General features: G+C 41.0%; 1 protein-coding gene across 1 annotated transcript in view; it reads left to right on the top strand.

Annotated features, from left to right (window-relative positions):
- Nucleotides 1–17,421, top strand: part of HACD2 (3-hydroxyacyl-CoA dehydratase 2) — an 88,283-nt gene extending 70,862 nt beyond the window's left edge. Inside the window, exons 5-7 of the mRNA XM_006772899.2 lie at nucleotides 6,699–6,820; nucleotides 9,127–9,305; nucleotides 14,422–17,421. Of these exons, the coding sequence (XP_006772962.1) occupies nucleotides 6,699–6,820; nucleotides 9,127–9,305; nucleotides 14,422–14,504 (384 nt within the window). The 3' untranslated portion in view covers nucleotides 14,505–17,421. The remainder of the gene's footprint in view (nucleotides 1–6,698; nucleotides 6,821–9,126; nucleotides 9,306–14,421) is intronic.
- Nucleotides 17,422–19,554: the final 2,133 nt, after the last annotated feature.

The raw sequence follows: 19,554 nt of genomic DNA, 5'->3' as shown, positions 1-19,554 counted from the left end.
AGTCCTCCGTCACTGAAGCAAGCAAGCCTCATGTTAGTTTCAAGCTGCCTGGCTGCCGGCAGTCATCTTGGCTGACAGTTAATTTGCATATCTCGCTGATTAGCCAATGGGAACGGTAGCGGTTGTACGCCAATTACCATGTTTCTCTTTTATTAGTGTAGATATTAGGATGTACTCATATACGTTACATAGAAAAGTATTTATATCTGTGTGTGTGTGTGTTGTGTTTAAGACCTGAAGACCAAGAAGACAACTCAGAACTATTCAGGTTTCAGGGCACAACCTGGACTCAAACTTCTATAAGCCTTATTATTCTCATCTGTAAAATGTGAATTCAATTAGACAAATAAAATCTTAGTCATATAGTATTAGGTATAACTATTTTTAATGCTGTAGTCACTGTAATTATTAAAAATAATTCATTTAAAAAATTAAATTAGGCAACGGCCTTGAATAAACATTTCTCAAAAGATGATGTACAAATGACCAATAAGTATATGAAAAAAATCCTCAACATCACTAATCAGTAGGGAAGTGTGTATGAAAACCACAATGCCTCTTCATACTCATTAGGATGGCTACTGTCAAAAAAAAAGTAAAATAAGTTTTAGTGAAGATGTGAAGAAAATGGAACCCTTGTTACTGTTGGTAGGAATGTAAAATGGTGCAGCCAACTGTGGAAAACAACTTGGCTGTTCTTCAAAAAGTTAAACGTTGCCAAATGATCTAGGAATTCCATTCCTCAGTATATACCCAGAAAAATTGAAACAGATGTTTGTACATCCATGTTTATAGCAGCATTATTTACAAAAGCCAAAAGATGGAAGCACTCAATGCCCATCAGATAGATTGATAAACAAAATGTGGCATTTTATACAATGGAATATTATTCCGCCTTAAAAAGAAAGGAAATTCTGATACAGCCTGGAACATGAACGAACATTGAAACTATTATGCTAAGTGAAATAAGCCATACACAGAAACACGCATATTGTATGATTCCACTTAAATGAGATACCTAGAATAAACAAGTTTTTAAAGATTGGAAGTAGCCCAGCCGGTGTAGCGCAGTGGTTGAGCATTGACATGCCTAGGTTGTGGGCTCAATTCCCCAGTAGGGAGCGAGGCAGCCAATCAAGGATTCTCTCATCATTGATGTTTCTATCTCTCTTCTCTGAAATCAATAAAAATATATTTAAATAATAAAAAAAAACAGTACAATAGTGATTACCAGAGGCTAGAGGGAGAGAGAAGTGGAGATTTTACTTAGTGGGTGTGTTTTGAAGATAATGAAAAAGTTTTGGAAATGGATGGGGTGATGGTTACACAGCATGGTGAATGGTGAATGTACTTAATGCCACCTAATTATACACTTAAAAATGGTTAAAATGGTAAATTTTACATATATACATATATATTACCACAAATAAGAAAAAGATTATTGAGATGTTAAGATGATATACATGAAAAATTTGCCTATACATGTTTTTAAGTACTTTCTGTCTTCATAGTGTCCACTGGTTATAGATAGATTGCTCTCTCTCCACCCTCCCACCCTGGCAACACACACACACACCAAGGAAGGCTGAAGAATGATATTTGTAGAAGTTAATAGGAAGCGAAGTTGGAAGGTCAAATTGACCTGTGGGCTAAATCTAGCCTGCAATTTGTAATGGTTTTCACATTTTTAAAGGTGTAAAAAAACAACAAAGAAAATTTGACAAAGACTGCATGTGACACAAAACCTAAAATATATGTTTGGCCCTTTGCAGGAAAAATTTGCTGACACCTGGTCTGGAACATTGCTGTGGACTGAATTGTGTCCCCTTCAGTTCATATATGAACATTGAAAGCATTATGCTGAGTGAAATAAGCCAGACACAGAAACATGCACTTTGAGCCCCAAAGTGACGGTATTTGGAGATGGGGCCTTTGGGAGGTTTAGATCAGGTCATGGGCATTGGTGCCCTATAAGAGGGATCGTAGAGAGCTTCCTCCCTCTCTCCTGCATGTGAGAGCACAGTGGTGAGCAGCCTGTTGACAATCAGGGAGAGGGTCCCCACCAGGAACCACGTGCACTGGCATCCTGATCTTGGACTTTTAGCCTCTAAACCTAAGAAAATACATTTCCATTGTTTAAGCCACCCAGTCTGTGGTGTTTTATGGCAGTCAGAACAGACTAAGGTAACCATACTCCACACACTTTTGCCAAGGACAGACTCGTCCTCGCAGCTTTGATTTTACCAGACTCTCTTCACAAGTGAAAGAGGTATTGAGAAGAAGAAAGAACACTCACCATAAAGCATGATCAGGGGATTTTTATTTTTATTTTTTGCAATAACCAGAGTGATAAGCAGCAGGTTCCAAAATGCCAAGAAGAATAGAGTTTCTACAGTAGTGATTTTCTTATGTGGCACCATCTGTTTTTCTTCTACTGTAATAAAAATGACAGCTTTTCTTGTACTGATACTCCCTGAGCCTTTTAAAGTCAAACATATGATGTTGTTTGTCTGTAAAGGTTTTTGTCTTGCATTCATTTGTTTATCCAGCTTGAATTTTATGTAAACTCCCTTGGCTAAATTATACAAGCCACCCACACCCAACGCCTCCTCCCTCGCTGGAGAGCAGGGGACGGAAACCTGTCGTCTGCAGCCTGAGGGTCCAGCATGCAGCTCACTGTACCAGGCCTAGGAAGGTTTCCTGCCAGGCAGGGCTGCCTGCGCCCACTCCCCCACTGGGCCACGATTGTGGACATGCATCTTTGAAACATGGCTTCTTCAAGACATTATTGGCAACCTAGTCTAAACCTGTCTCCCTCTTTTCCTTTGTAAACCTTACTAAATCCTCCTCCCCCTTTTACTTTAAAAGGCAATTGCATGCATTTAAGGTAAGCACCATATTCTTTAAAAAAAACAACTCCTCAGTGGTGGTATAATTTATATACCACAAAGTTCACCCATTTTAAGCTACAATTTAATGTTTTTTAGTAAATTCACAAAGTTTATAACCATCACCAAAATCCAGCCTTAGAATATTTCCTTCACCACACTATGACCCCTCATGCCCTTCAAAAGTTATCCCCATTCCCACTCCCAGCCCACCTTCATCTGCTGTCTCTAGATTTCTCTTTTCTCGCCATTTTATAGACATGAAATCATACAAAGGGTAGTTGTTTGCATTTGGTTGTTTTCACCCAGCATAATGCTTTCGAGGTCCAACTATGTTATAGCAGGTGTCGAATTTCTTTCCTTTGTGCTGATGAATCGGACTCCACTGTGTGGATGTGCATCGCATTTTGTTTATCCAACAGTTGTGGACGTTTGAGTTGTTTTACTTTTCAGCTAATATAAATAATACTACTATGAACAAAGTAATGCTACTATGAACATATGTGCAAATCTTCGTGTGGACATATTAAATCTCTTACTAGTATTCTGGATAATTAATAAAATATGTTTCTAGATCTTAATTCAAAAATCAGCTGAGTTTGAAGTTTTTATAATCCTCGTTCTTTGTCCTTCAAAAATCCCTCCAAAGGTAAACTTCCTTTGTTTTCACTTCAGCAAGACTTTCAGTTGATTCTTCTTCTCTGTGTAATTGGCCCTTGATAGAAAGGAGGCTCCCCACTTGTTAGAAAGTATCCCCAACTCCTGCTTTCTAAAAAAGAAAGAAAGAAAATGCAAGTTACGGAGCATTGACTCAGTACATTCCCTGTGTCGGGGGCTGAGGGGATTAGTTAAGATGTGACCTGGAGCCAAGACCATCCTCTCTGTAAAAAATCAATAAAAATATATTTAAAAAAATAAAAAAATAAATAAAAAAAAAAAAGATGTGACCTGGATCCCAGAGACCTTATTGTCAGGAATTGAACCATGACGTCCTGGTTATAGGTCGATGCTCAACGCTGAGCCATGCTGGCTGGATATCTTATTCTTTTAACTCATTACATTCTGCCCTGGTTTGTGTTAATGGTTACTTATCTGTAAATTAGATACGCTTGATCTCTGTCTTTACCCAAGTCCTCCTTTTTTTAAAACTCCTTACCAGAGAACATATTTTAAATTGATTTTAAAGAGAGGAAGGAGGACGGGAAGAGAGAGACAGAGACATTGATCCTTTGCCTCCTGCATGCACACCGACTGGGGATTGAACCCAAAACCTGGGTTTGTGCCCTGACCAGAAACTAAACCTGCCACCTTTGGTGTATGGGATGTCGCTCCAGCCAACTGAGCCACACCGGCCAGGGTCCAAGTCTTTCCTAATAACTGTTGCACTTGCCATTGACCTGAAGATATCATTAGTACAAAATGGTCATTTCCCCAATCCTTATCTTTTTAAAATTATGACATGGCCTTTATAGGTGGACTCTGGGAGCAGACTGCTTTCACATTTAGCCTGGGTCTGAGTATGTTACAGTTCTTTTGATTCAAGACTAACTTGGGGGGTTGGGGGTGTCAATCAAATAACCACTAGGCTGGATCAGAGAAGGAGGTTTCAGGGGTTTTGTTTGTTACCTATCTTCTTGAAAGCCACTAAGACTACACAGAAACTGATATCAGTTATCAAAAAGCAGGGAACTGAATCTTGAAATGACCTAATTAAGATTGAATTTATTTGCTTTACAAATATTTGTTGAGCTCCTACTTGTGAAAAGCTCAAAGTGCTTTTGGGAATCAAAAGATGAATAAAACACACTCCCGGCTTTCAAGATGTTTGCAGTGCAAAATATTTTTACCCAAAGATCTTTGAGCAAGGCTTGAGCCCAAAGCTATAAAACATATCTTCTTAAGATGAGGAACATTACAAAGTACATCAGAAAGCAAAGTGTGCTCTGAGAGTATTTTAGTGTAGATGGGTGTTAAGCAGGGATTTGGGGACAGACTGAAAAATGAAAGCTCTAGAGGTGTTAGCCTTTACTTTACTTTGGCCAATAACTGAGCACCAGGAAAACAGAAAGTACTCTTGCTCTTGACAATATAAAATTCTTATCATTTTTAGAGAATGGTAACTGCAGCTTTGAAATTCTTTGTCAGAGCAATTTAGTTAATAGGTATGTAAATGACTGCTTATTTCATTGTGTAGGTGGATCACTCCATGTACACTTTCTTAGGAAGAATAAAGTGCTAAAAACTATTAACATTGCACATACAAAGACGCAAGAGTTAAGATTAGCGTGCCATACCTTTGTTGTGTTAGATGTTAGGAGTAAGACATGATCCATCTTATCATTAGAATTTGTTCAGTTTACTCAGTGGAACTTTTTCCTCACATTCAACTCTTAACTGCCCTTTTTGGATGCAAGGAATGTAAGTGAATTGCCGTGGGAGCTTGTTTCTTATGACTGGTTTTCAAGCACTAAGGATCATGCTAAACCTTGCAGGGGTGGGAGGGAAGGAGGTGTTGAAAGTTCAAACCACAGAAATAGATTATCATGCAAGATTTGCAGTCTGAAGCATCTAGTGAGAACATCTCTTTAAAAAAAAAATCTAAGGAGTTCTTTTCAAAATTTTTTGTTTTTTCTGCATGAAAACAGCTTCATAGGAGCTTAAGAATTCCAAAGCTCTTCTGGCTTTAACTACTTCCTGTGATCAGCATGGAAGCTTCTTTAATCCTTGAGTTAAACAGGGAAGAAGTCACCGGTGGGAGAGAATTAATGGGCCTTGCCTCGTAGATGGTCTCCAGCTCTTCTCCCACTTGAATCCATCCTCTCCAGTGAATCAGTAGCGTGGTTTGTTGTTGTTAACCTGAGGATATTTTTTCTCATTAGTTTTTAGAGAGAGTGGGAGCGGAGGAGGAGGAGAGAGAGAGAAACATCAATTCGAGAAGGATATGTTGACTGGTTGCCTCCCAAACGGGCTCCTATGGGGGCTGTGGGGTTGAACCTGCAACCCAGGCATGTGCCCTTGACTGGAAATTGACCCTACTACCCTCAGTGCATAGGCGGACACTCTAACCATTGAGCTTCACGGGCTACAGTTGTGTTTTAATCACTATATTACCCCTCCTTGAAATTTCCTTAGGTTCCTAATTGTCTTGTAGATCAAATTAAAATTCTTTTTTTAAAAATATATTTTATTGATTTTTTTACAGAGAGGAAGGGAGAGAGATAGAGAGTTAGAAACATCGATGAGAGAGAAACATCAATTAGCTGCCTCCTGCACATCTCCTACTGGGGATGTGCCCACAACCCAGGTACATGCCCTTGACCGGAATCGAACCTGGGACCTTTCAGTTCGCAGGTCGACGCTCTATCCACTGAGCCAAACCAGTTTCAGCCAAATTAAAATTCTTAATGGAATCCAAGCTTTCCACCCTTCTTATCTTCTTCCCTTTACCCTTCTTATCTAACCACTCTTGGCTCCCACTAACATCCATTCAGATTCTCCTCGTGTTCATTTCTTTCTGTGGGCTACAGCTCATGTAATTCCCAGTACCTGCATCTCTCACTCATCAGTAAGCTGAACTCCTCTCACTTGCCCCTTCCCATTCATTGGCTTTCTACACAGTTGTCATGGGCATGCGTTCCTTTCTGTGGCAAGCTGTCTGCGTTACGCTGTGGCCACTGAGGATGGACACCAGGGATTGTGTCCACTTGCTGGAACCCCCACCTCTGTAAAGGGACTGCGGGGACGGGTGCTGCACATTGTGAGTGCTTTTGTTATCTAATATTATTTGCTTTTGTATTCCTTTTCCTCCAGGTACAGAGTGAAGACAGCGTCCTTCTGTTTGTTATTGCCTGGACAATCACAGAAATTATCCGTTACTCCTTCTACACATTCAGTCTATTAAACCACCTGCCTTACCTCATCAAATGGGCCAGGTAAAGAAGCACAGGGAATGAAGACTAACTTTTGAAATGATCTGTCACTGCAATATTGTCAAAATACTACTTCTTAGTTTTTTTAAAAAAGTGTATGAGACAGGGGATGGGTAGAAAGCTGGTCTGTAGATTTCATCAGGATAAGGAACTCTATTTAATTTTGATTCTAGAAATACTGTTTTAAGTTTTTTATATTTGTTATTTTTATTGAACCAGTTCTTTGCAGTTAAATTATTCAGTAGAGATTTGATGTAGCATCCCTTTTTTGTCTGCATCAAATTTTACTGATGAGTTTCTGCCATTATGATGTTTTTTTTGGACCAAGTCCAGTTTTCCTCAATTTTCTCAACAAGCTATGACTCTTAAATTAATTTCTAATTAATAGCAGTTTAGATTAGTATCAATTTATTTTGCCTTGATTATTTTTACAATAATATTCATTATGAGTTGGATAAAAGGCCATCTATTTATCTGAACTAATCCATGAGACAGTTGTAAGCAATTTTCTGAGTTGAAAACGACTATGGGGAGGATTGACAAAAGGAGCAAAATTATCCTTGGGGCTCAAATGCCTCCTTTCATGGAAGGAAAATAGTGGTTCCTAGGCAGTTTATGAGTTGGGTGATTAAATTAGAGGCAGACCAGTTGTTTGTGACATTTCAAGTATGTGTACTTCTTTATTTCCTTCCTTTTTCCCCCTAGTAAACATTTTTATTAGGAAAAGGGAAGAATGGGGAAAACATAAGTTTCTAACCAACCTGGCAGGCATTGTGGAAGCTGTCTACCCTGGGTATAGGGAGCATTCATTGACCAAGCCCTGGTTTTACCATTGGAGAATGATTCTTTTGTCCCTGTTTTCCATGGCCTCTGGAAAATTCCTTTCCCACCATCCTCCTTAGCATGCTGGGGTTGGCAGTAGAGAACATCTTCCTTTCATCATCGCAGATTTCTCAGCACCTGGAAATTCCTGTACCTGGAATTTTGAAACTCAGTACTCACTGTCAGCCACAAACAACCAAAGACTTCTTATTTTTTAATTATTAAAGTATAGTTGGCATACAATATTATGTATGAGTTTCAGGTGTACAGCATAGTTATTTGACTATTTATACACCTTACAAAGTGATCACTGCAATAAAATTAGTTATAGATCACTGTACAAAGCTATTACAATACTGTTGACTATATGTATTCCCTATGCTGTATGTCACATCCCCCTGATGTATTTTATTCCCCTTCACCTTTTCCACTCATCCCCACCTCCCCTCCTCTCTGGCAACCATCAGCTTGTTTTCTGTGTCTCTGAGTCTGTTTCTGTTTTGTTTTGTTTGTCCATTTGTTCTGTTTTTTAGATTCCACATGTAAGTGAAATATGTTATTTTGTCCCTTGTCTGACACATCACTTAGCATAATATCCTCTAGGGCCATCCATCACAAATAGCAAAGTTTTATTATTTGTTATGGCTGAGTAATATTTCATTATATGTTATCTTTATCTATCTATCAATGGACACTTAGGTTGCTTTCATATCTTGGCTATTGTGAATAATGCTGCATCAAAGGCTTTTTAAAATCTGAGCTGATGATTTCTTCAGCAATACTTATACCTCGAAATGACTTCCAGTTTATTCTATAGGATGAACTTCTCTCTGAATTCTCTTTGAAACATAGAGAATTTCTTTTTAAAGTGAAAGAAATTGTGTGGATTCTCCCATGTGATAGTAATTATAGTTTTTTCATTGAAAAATTACATGACGAAAAGTTTGTATAAATTTTTAATTTTTAAAATTAGCTTATATTTCAGTTTTCACAACAGCATGCACAGACCTTTGATTAATTGTAGGAGTGCACACACATGGAATGTGCTATTTTTTTTCTGTCCATAGACCAGACTTAGTGTACATTGTTAAGGATTCCTAGACAAATGCTCCAGCACCTTCTCCCAACTCCCTGCACATGCTCCATCCCACTCCCACCCCCATAGGGTAGGTTCAATATAAATCATAACTCAGTGCCCCTGCTTTACCAATATTTGGCATCACCTCAGTTTAGGGAGTTGTTTTCAAGAGTTTTTTAAGGCTTACCGAACACATTTATTTTATTTTAGAATAGTCAGAAACATACCTGCTATAGGCCCTTTCAAAAAACTGGCTTATGAAACCTAATCTTCAACAGTAGATGAACAAGAAAATGTATAAACAGACCAATACCTTCTAAAAGACCAGTACTGATTAGAAGGGTGTGAGTGTGTCTTTCTACTAACACGGGCTTTGAACCTCAGTAATGAGCATTTTGTTTTGTTTTAGGTACACACTGTTCATTGTGCTATATCCGATGGGAGTGTCAGGAGAATTGCTCACAATATATGCTGCTTTGCCTTTTGTCAGACAGGCTGGCCTGTACTCCATCAGTTTACCTAACAAATACAATTTCTCCTTTGACTATTACGCATTCCTAATTCTGATAATGATCTCCTACATTCCACGTAAGTAAACAGTTATGCATAAATTCATTTATGTGTTAAAAATTGGCTCTACAGTAGCTAGAGTTAAATGCCTTTGGTTGTTTTTACACCATATTTAGGTAAATGTAAATCTGGTTTATTGGGAATTTTCTCTGGTAGTAGTTGTAGAAAGATGACTCCTCAGTACAGCTGCCAAAATGCAGCCCTTCTTAGTGTGTGGGTTTGAAACACTGACTACCAGGATGGTAACTGTTGGGGAAAAGTACTGAATGGAAAACAAAAAAGGCCATTAAAGTCTTACCTTGACTTTTTCTGTTTCTCAGAAACTGCTTATTATGGTATCGGAAAAACATTGTAAAGAGGTGGGGGGTTTTGCATTTTTACTATATCAAATAGACAGTTCTTCATTTTTAAGGAATCAGTAGTTAATTGGAAACAAATAGCAAAATAAAAACAGGTTAATTGCCCTGGCATGTTGCTCAGTGGTTGGCTCTTCAGCCCATGGACCAAGGGGTCACAGGTTCAATTCCCGGTCAGGGCCCCATACCTAGGTTGAAGGTTCATTCCCCATCCCCGGTTGGGGCGTGTTGGGGAGGCATATATCCTCGAGTGAGGATTAAAAAATAAAATAAAAACATTAATTTATTTTTTTCTATATTTTTTTATTTTCCTGTTTAGAAACCAGCACTAAAACCATTTGAACAGAACATAGTGTTCTCTTCAGGATGGCTTCCAGTATTTAACAGTGCTGCTAAAGGCCGATACTGGATAATCAAATGTGTCTCTCAGCGTACTTGGGAACAAAGGGAAAATGCTGTGTTTGAGGCCTCCGTGAAGTGAGTCCTATTTGCTGAGGAAGAGCTGTTTGGTCCTTTTCTTGGATTCTGTTGTTCATTGAAATCCTGTGGTTGATTTCCACATATTCCAAAGGACATAGGTTTCTTCTCCTTTAGCTATTCCTGTAGCCATTGTGACTGGCTCTTATTTTCGTCTATAAGGTGCTATCTTCTCCCCTAAACCTTGGGTTAAATTCAGACAGGAGGGTTGAGCTTTTCTTCAGCCTACAGCACTATCTGTGTGAGTCATCCTGACTGTCGTAAGGACATGTTAGTGTCCCTCTGAGGAAACCTGCATTTCATGCATTGTGAAAAAAACTGCATCCTGATTTCATGTAGCATTTATCTTGGACACAATTCTGCTTCATGATTCACTTCCCACTCTATTAATTATCAGGTCCTTCTCTTGGGTGCTGAAACCATGGTGGCTAAAGGCCATCTCTCAGATGTAAAAGGGAGTTGCTTATCAGAAGGTAAATATGGAAGAGTATAAAAATTCAAGTAGTAAAAATTAGCTTACAGTTTTTTACCTTTCTACTGTTGTTCCCTAAGAGTTTCATCTTCCAGTCTCCAGAGCAACAATTCTTAGTTGCAGTTTTGCCATCCTGGAATAACAGGTATTAGCCCAGTGAGCAGGCGCCACAGATTTATTTAACCCTTTGTACGCCACAAGCGTTTACAGACACGGGGATGGCTTCCATTTTGGATGCGTGGCATTAACCGTGGCAGTTAAACTGGTTAAATTCAACATGGTTTTTGAGTAAATAGAAAATAGGTGCCATTCTGGGTAACCTGGAAAGGGTCAAGGAGGGTCTCGAGCAGTCAAACCAATAACAAGATGCTGCCACACTGGCAGAAGTCAGGGCTGCTGCAGGGTCTCTGTCTGTCAGAAAGGAGGGCTTCCTCCCGCAACAGCCTCCTGGGCAGTCCGTGTCTGCGCCTCCGCTCTTTCTTGTGTTCTGATGGCCAGCCAGTGACCTCATGACAGCGGAGGGGCCTGGTCTCCCACAGGCAGCCTCCCCGTGGATAGCATTCCTCAAGGAGAACGTTCCGGTTCTGTGGGGCTTCCCCTCAGCTTTAAAATGTGAGAAGACCTCAGCCAGCTGTCTGCGCAGACTCTCAGCACGTCTGTTTCTTCGTCTCAGTTCCTTCCCCCTCCCCTTTTCAGCCTCCTTTTGGTAAGAGAACTTGACTTAGTTGAAGTTTATAGTCTTTCCTTTTTAAGGTGGCTTAACTCTTCTAGACAAAGAGTAGGGGTTGATTTCTAATAAAGATTAAAAGATTTCCTCCAAATCCCTGACTCCCCACCCGGCTCAAGATGGCACCTGACCTGCTGCAAATCCTGTGTCTGCTGGCGCCCTCAGCGCCTCGGGCGGGGCGGGGCGGGACGGGCGGTAGCACTGAGGCCAGTTTGTACACTTTGTTCCAGCCAACCGCCCATTTCATCTTTCCAAAGCTTTGTATTTATTAGAAGAAATGCAGATTTAGGAGAGGTTGCTGTTGACGTGTGGTCTTTACCAATTTGGTTTTCTTTCTACAATTTAAGTTTCTTTTAATCTTGTTTAATAGGGAGTTTGTGATAGATATTACATAGGCAACACCTGCTTTTATGGTCCTCACCTGTTACTGCATTGATGCACATGTAGCCCAGATTGCGGCCCATGAGCCCTGACCCAGGAGGGCTGTTGTGTTGGGAAGCTTGGAGTCCTGTGCAAGGTGATCCTCCCTGCTGTGGGCAGTGGCAGTATGTGCTGTGTCTGCGGGACTCAGTAGATGTCTAAGTCCTGTTTACATTTTCCCTCCCCACGTTGGTGAGCACTGGTTGTAGAGTGGGGATAAAAAGGCTGAGAAACAATGATGTAGGGTGAAGACACCAAGAAGCTGGCTCTCCCAGTGGTCAGTAACTATAACCACAGCTCTCATTTTTGGAGAAATTGAAAGCGAAACTTGTCCAGACAGAGCATTTCCAGTTGCTCTCATCCTCCAAGTCTTCCTTCCCTAGAGAGAGAGAGAATCCATCTTCTTCTTCTTTTTTTTTTTAATCCTTACCCGAGGATGTTTTTGCCATTGATTTTTTTTTTATATATATAGAGAATGGAAGGGAGGGAGGAAGGGGAGAGAGAGAGCAACATCAATGTGAGAGAGACACATCTATTGGTTGCCTCCTGCATGAACTCCAACTGAGTCTGGGGATTGAACCTGCAACTGAGTATGTGCCCTTGACCACAAATCGAACCTCCACCCTTCAGTCCACCAAACCGGCCAGGGCGAGAGAGTCCATCTTCTTACAGAAACGGGGGCACAGTGGCACCCACCAGCCCTCACGCCTATCCCAACACACCAACTGTCTCCATCCTGTGTGTCCTGAACTGGGAGAGCAGAAGGTAGAATTCTAAGTAGCCTGTTGTAAGGTTGAGGTTTTCTTAGGGACAGTCTTCATTATAGCCCAATGGAGTTAAAAATAGGAGCCATGAATCTGGAATTGTTGTGACCCTAAAACTTGGGTTTAGCCTGAACAAGTGGGTAATTCCGATGGAGACAGTGTCATCCACGTTTGGGTCCCAGGAAGACGTCACTGCTAGAGCTACAGAGAGCCTTCAGCCCAAGTATCCCATTCCTTTTCTTAGGCACTCAGAAACCTCTGGGAGGTGTGGAAGAACTCAGGGGTCATATTTGCCCTCTGTTTCTGACATCTGCCTCTTGGGCAGCCAGCAGGCCCTTGCATACAGGGATGAAGGCACACTTGGCCATCTTGCTCTGCTTGCCCCTGAGGGCCAACTGAATGGCTTCCAGCTCACTGCCCCCCCCCCTCCCACCCTCTGAACTAGCTGTGAGGCTGTAGCCGCCCTGTACAGGGTGTTGTAATCAAATGCAACCAGAGGAAAAGGCCTCTGTGCTTTGCCACAACATTTCCCTTTACGAAAGCACATCTATGGAAATGTGACTGGCCCGCATTTTTAAATGATTACAATTATCATCCCTTACGGTTTAATTATATCTTTACTTCTAGTTTTTAGATTATAGAGCTTGTCAACTTTTTTGGCTCTCTCATACTAAAATAGTTCACTGTTGAATTACATGCACAAGCTGGGTCTTTTCTGCGAATAACTTTCTGCTGCAAATAGTGAGTGGAGTGGTTGGCAGCCCTGCTCGGCTCCCTATTTCTAATTTTACACATGGACATACAAGTCCTAGCCACAGATAGCATATATTTCCCTATTTTTCTATTCACATATAAATTGTTACTCACCTGTTGAGTTACCATCAGCTATCTTCTAACTATTATATTTTGGGTATTAAAGAATAGTTCTTTGTTTCCTCACTTCTAATTATTTAGCAACCAATCCTGACTAAACTAGCTTAAACATTAAAGTTCCAAACTTGGTATTTTTAAGAATTACCTGAGGGGGCTTGCTTAAAAAAAATAAATAAATACAGGCAGATCCTAGCCCAGGGGTAGGCAAACTTTTTGACTCGAGGGCCACAATGGGTTCTTAAACTGGACTGGAAGGCCGGAACAAAAGCATGGATGGAGTGTTTGTGTGAACTAATATAAATTCAAAGTAAACATCATTACATAAAAGGGTATGGTCTTTTTTTTCTTTTTTAGTTTTATTCATTTCAAACGGGCCGTAGTTTGCCCACGGCTGGCCTAGAGCCTGGTCCTGACTGTCAGTGATTTGCAGTGAAACGCCAGACAAGTTGCCTGCCTTCTGGGCTTAAATTCCTCCTCTGAAACATGGACAATAACTCCCTCACTAGAATTTTTCACTTGGTTGTTGTGAAATCAGAGAATGAGTGTAAAGGTAATAAGAGTGTAAAGAATATAATTTGCTGGCTCTGTGGCATCTTGGCGGTAATGGTATTGACAGTAATGTCTGTCAGTCCAGGCCACATGACCCTTCCTCCGTGGCTAACACAGGCAAAGGTAGGTCTCTGCGTTTTCCCTTCCCCAAGTGCACTTTGTCACTCCTCGGCAACTGGACGATAAAGTAGTCAGAAAGTCAGGAGGACTTCAGTCCAGGTTCTTTACATGTTTTTATTTGTTTTCGAGAGAGAGAAAGGGAGAGGGATAGAAACATTGATGAGAGAGAAACATCAATCAGCTGTCTCTTGCATGCCCCCTTACTGAGGATTGAGCCCACAACCCAGGCATGTGCCCTGACTGGAAATCAACCCCACGACCTCCTGATTCATGGATCAATGCTCAACGACCGAGCCACACTGGCCAGGCAAGTTCATGTGCTTTAAACATGCAATTTTAAATGTTCTCCTTAAACAGTGCTTTCTTTTCTTTCCAGTTTTCCCCCAGTTATACTTCCACATGATACATCAGAGAAGAAAGGTCCTTTCTCATACTGAAGAACACAAGAAATTTGAATAGTTCCTGTTTCTGCACCCCTCCAAAAAACAAACTTTTCAACAACAAAAAAATGCTGCAGACTTTTTGAGTTCCCAATACGTTTCATAGAAAATAAGTAAAACTATTTTTAAAATACTAAACAAAACGAAAACCAAAATCCAGTGTCACACAGGCCTGGGGTTTTATAAGATAAAACAAGAAAAAAAGCTGTTACATAAAACACCCTGGCCAGTCCATTCAGCATGCTTTTTCAACCAGAAGTTCCCAGTATTTATGATGGCACGAGACAGGGATTTGGCATTTTTTACCCTCCTATTTCCTTCATGTATCCAATAAACAAAGATCTGTAGCACTGAATGCCTGATAGTTGGAGCCTGAGGATGGAGGTGGCACCAGCTGGGTGCCCGGCTTGCAGGAGTTCTGTTCAGTCTGCAGCGTGGTCAGCATCCCCTTTCAAAGTGCTCCACTGCATGCTGAGAACTGTTTGTGTTTTTGCAGCGGCAACCTTTGTTCTCTGGAATGCTCTGAAGTTATGGCTAGGACCTTTTCCTCATGTCTAGTGAATGAAATACACAGTTCGTATGTCTGTGAAGCTTTGGGGTAGTACCCATAGTCAGAAAACAGCTAGAACCCTTTTGTTTTCAATTGAGTCATTCCTGCCTGCCACTAAGAAACGTGCTTGAATCTAATAAGTATGCGTACGTTATAGAGAACCTACCTTAACTGGGGCTCAGCCCCACTCATATTTAACAAAACGACAGTGCTCAGAAAGGGAGAGTTTCAGCGTAGTAAATGACAGGCACTCCCCTGTCCTGTCCTCAGAGCCCCTCTGAGCGATGGATTTGCAGCAACTGTTCTCATCTGTGGCCCCAAACCAGTCTAGTCACAGAAGGGGAGGATCTGCTCATGAGACGCATGGAAGGTGTTACTCTAGAAATGTCGGAAGAACATTCAGGAAGAGGTTTCTGTTTCTACACCCTGATCATTTTATTTGTAAATTTTCATGAAACTCTTCTGTTTGGATACTTCTCCTAACTATGGTCCTCTGTAATTCGCACCACGTTGTACATCCAGAGGCAGTGGGATATCCAGTGGGCAGTCAGGAGCTGGAAGCAGTGTCACCACGTGCTGGGGCAGCCAAGAAACCCTTGCTCATGGACATTATTTAATCAGTGTCCTATCTTTGTGCCATGTAATTGCTCAGCTGTGCATCTCAGACTCTTCCAGAAAGGGCTGGAGAGAAATGTAAAACCCAAGCTCAGATGTGCACTAGATTTTAAACACAGGATGTTCTTTGTGGAGCCTTTTTTTTTTTTTGAAAAATTGGTTGATCTTTAAAACTTTAAAAGTCTAGCTTATAGAGTCATTATCACTTAAAATATAATTGCTAATGTCAGAAGAGTGTCATAATGGAAAGTAAATTTGAAATGCTTATTTTCATAGGCACTTGCAAGTTAGCATAAGAATGAGAAGAAAATATACAGCCTAAAATGTGATGCAGGCAGATGTGTAATAAATAACTTTTGAATTGAACATTAACATTCTGCTTCACACAGTCAGCACTCTTAACTTGGTCATATTGAGATTAGAATCTATTGTACATGAGAAACAAAATATATGGGAAAGATTATATTTCATGCTTTTTCTCATTTCATTTTTCAAAACTGTATTTCTCCTGTCAAATAGAATCAATTTGGATTATAATAGCCTTATTATTTAATCTGGGTAAGATTTTTTTTCAGTTGTTGTTGGAATAGATGATGGGATGAAAAGTGCAGGTTTTTTTCAGGGTTGCTGGATTGGATTTATTCAGGCCTCTCTATTGTAATTTGTCACTATTTAGGGAAACAGTCTGTTGCAGACAGTGGTATTGCCTCAAATTGCAAAAAGAACACAGTAAACAACTTTCTTCTCAAAAAGGGTCTCAGCCCCAGTGTTTATTTCTGTACACCAAACATTTAAAATGCTCGTGGCAGATAAGTAAGACATGCCACCGTGTCCTTCAGCCACCTCTCCCAGTAACTGGTGTTTTTTTTGTTTTGTTTTGTTTTTAGCTCCAACATAAATTAATGTTTCCTTTGAAGTGGTGTCATTCTTTTAGGAATTGAGACCATCCAACCCCACCAAATGTCCCACCTTCCTACAAAGTGTGAATGAAAAAGGTGGTGTTTGGTGGGTGTTTTGCCAGACTTTCAGTGTTCATTTCAGGCCACAATCAAAGACATCAGCTGCCCCCTGACGGGATGTTTCAGATCCCTCTCGGGACCACCTTCTGGTAGAGGATTCTGTGAGGTGTGCAGTAGTGCTTTGTAGACACAAGCTGCTGAATTGCAACTTGCTGTCTTTTGTTTGCTAAGGTTGGGATCGTTCATTTAACATGCATCGCCTGTGATCAGAGGCACCGTGGAGAGTTAGTCCTGGAATAAAGCACCACCCTGCCAGACGAGAACGGTCCTCTGGCGCGAGCTTCCTACGGAAGATGTAGCCTAAAGAGGCCTGTGAAGAGATTGCCCTCATTTCCACTTGCACTTTTGGTTATTCATTTGTAATAAAAGGTTGTCATCGATGTGGTGCAACCTACGAATTCTTTTCAAAATTCTGAGTTTCAGGTAAAACATAAATCACCAGAATCAGTACATACTGCTCCTTTGAAATTTGGGTAAAAATTTATATGATCATATATAGTCATTTTTGTATTTTTTCTATGTTGTGAAAACCAAAATTGTAATTTTATAAGTCTTTGATTCACTAAAATTCTATAATTTAAATGTATTTTTTGTATATTTAGAAATAAGGCATTCAAAAACTGCTTAACTTTCTATGCATGCATTTGGAAGCTGTTTTTACTGATAATGTAGTAGTAAGTTGTATTCATAAAATACTGATCTGTGTTGCATTTCAAAATAAACTGGTGTGTGCTCTGCCTGGGTCTGAAACACTGGCCAGTGAGTCTGGTGATTTTTCACATTAAATTGGCCCGGAAGTGGTGGTGTAGGAACACAGACACATTTCAGTTCTGCCACAGATTCCAGCTCACTCTTTGACTGTTTTAAAATGTATTTCTGCTCATCATGTGCTTCTGCACCTACAGGAAAAGTAGATTATATTAAGAGGTTTCCAAAAAGTTGTTTTTTCTGCCAGTCTTCAAGCTTATCAAGCCCGTCCCCAATGCGGCTGCAGAGGGACAAGGGGGACCTCACGTAGGAATCTAAGAAACTCATCAGTGAATGATTGAAGACCCTTATTGTACAGTGTTTTTTGTTTTGTTTCTGTCTTTAGCCTAACTCTTCTAATGTAAGTTGAAAGGGGAAATACTCCTGTTGCCCAGCAATGCTCATCGCATATCAGACAGATACATGGTCAAGGAATCAAGTACCTCGTCCTGAAGATGCCTCCACAGACAACGTCCTGGGGGCTGCTCCACCCACAGGATACTCGGCAGACGCTTCTGACCTGCTAGTTCTAGGCTCCCAGCGTCTTCACCTCGATGAAAGCTTGATGTTCTGTGTGCTGGGCACTTTCTGGTTATTTCTTTGGGTGATTTCTGTTATTTGCAGAAGCAGCTCCATCAGCTCTTGAAGCTGAGCACTGAAGTCCTTAGAGATGAGCTAGGATATGCTGGGGACACAGAGAGAGACCTGGGGTCCTCCCCGGAAGCCAGCAGTCACATGCCCCCACCTAGTCTACAAGGTCTTCCTCCGAGTTAACTCACCATTCGTTATCCAAGAGTGTGGTCTTTATCCCAAGGAGGGACATTTCCTTTCTAAATGCTGTCTGGTCACGACTTCGATATTACCAGCACTGCGGTTAGAGGGAGAACCGCCTCATACAGAGTCTATCTGTTTCAGAGGTAGGCTTTATTTATGAAAAGAGAAGTAAAGTTACTGCAACCGAAGTGGAGGGCCAGGTGGTAAAGTTAATATAGAGGCACCCGGGAAACACCACTTTTACAATCGGTGGTAATGGAAATCAGGGCTTTCTAATTGGTCATTGTCATATTTTGTGGCAATTATGTGTACTGTTAACATGAGCCCAGCCTGAGGAATTGCCCTTGGTATAATTAAGAGCTTAGCTGTTCACACAGCGTTCCAAAAATGCTGCTGTGTTCTGTTCCCTTTAACAAGAGTGAAGACTAGCTTTGCAATTTCTCATACTTTTTAAATTCCAGCCTTACAAATAGACTGGCTCATTGTCATATAGTTTCATAGTGAAGAAACTGTTCTAAGCAACTATTACCAAAAATAGCCATACCTATTACCATTCCTCTGCGTCAGCTGAGCCAGAGTTAGAAGAGAGCGCTGTGTCTTGTTTGGTTTCTACCACTTTCTTTTAGGCGTGTGAGGGACTGTTTCACCTTTTTTTCACAATTAGAGATACCCTGTAGGGTGGGTCTCATTACCAGATATTATCTTTTTTCCCCCCGCAAAAGGCAATTCACCCTAAAAGTCTCACTTGATGAGCAAAAATTAAATGTGAGAGACTGTACAGAAGCAGCTAGTGCCCATTTCTTAAATCTTTTCAATACTTGGAAACTGTGTTCTGCTCACTAATCCCAGAACATAGACTTATTACCACAGCAGCTCTTTGGCATCTGTCTTTGACCTTGGTGGGTGCAATCCAGATACCTTTCCAGACGCTGCACTTGTAAAGCCCAAACGTCGTTTCTGCTTCCCCCGTCGTCGTAGCCGCTCTGGCCTGTGGGGGGCAGCACCTCACCAGTGATCCGGGGCCGTGGGAAACAGCTTCTGCCCAAGGACGCAGAAAGACACTAATGAAAATTAGTTCTGGGTCTCTATTGTCCATATAAAGTAAAGGCAGTCAGTCCTCAGCATGTTCTGGAGGGGTACAGTCAGTAACACTTTTTTTAGAGCAAAGAAACCATCTTGGATGGGTGCTGGGCGGCTCCATCTACCCGTTGCTGCCTCAGCCCTTCCCAGCATGGGCCCTGCAGGCTGCTTGATCTTGAAATGCTGAGGGCTTTCGCAGCTGGGCAGAAAGCAGGTGGTAGTGCTCTTGTTTAACGGAGAGCCTGCTTGCTAATCTTTGAAACGTTCAGGAGGTCAGTTCCCAC

This window comes from Myotis davidii, unplaced genomic scaffold (genome assembly GCF_000327345.1).
Source record: "Myotis davidii unplaced genomic scaffold, ASM32734v1 scaffold745, whole genome shotgun sequence".
Taxonomy (NCBI): Eukaryota; Metazoa; Chordata; class Mammalia; order Chiroptera; family Vespertilionidae; genus Myotis; species Myotis davidii.
This window is presented reverse-complemented; position numbering and strand designations above follow the sequence as displayed.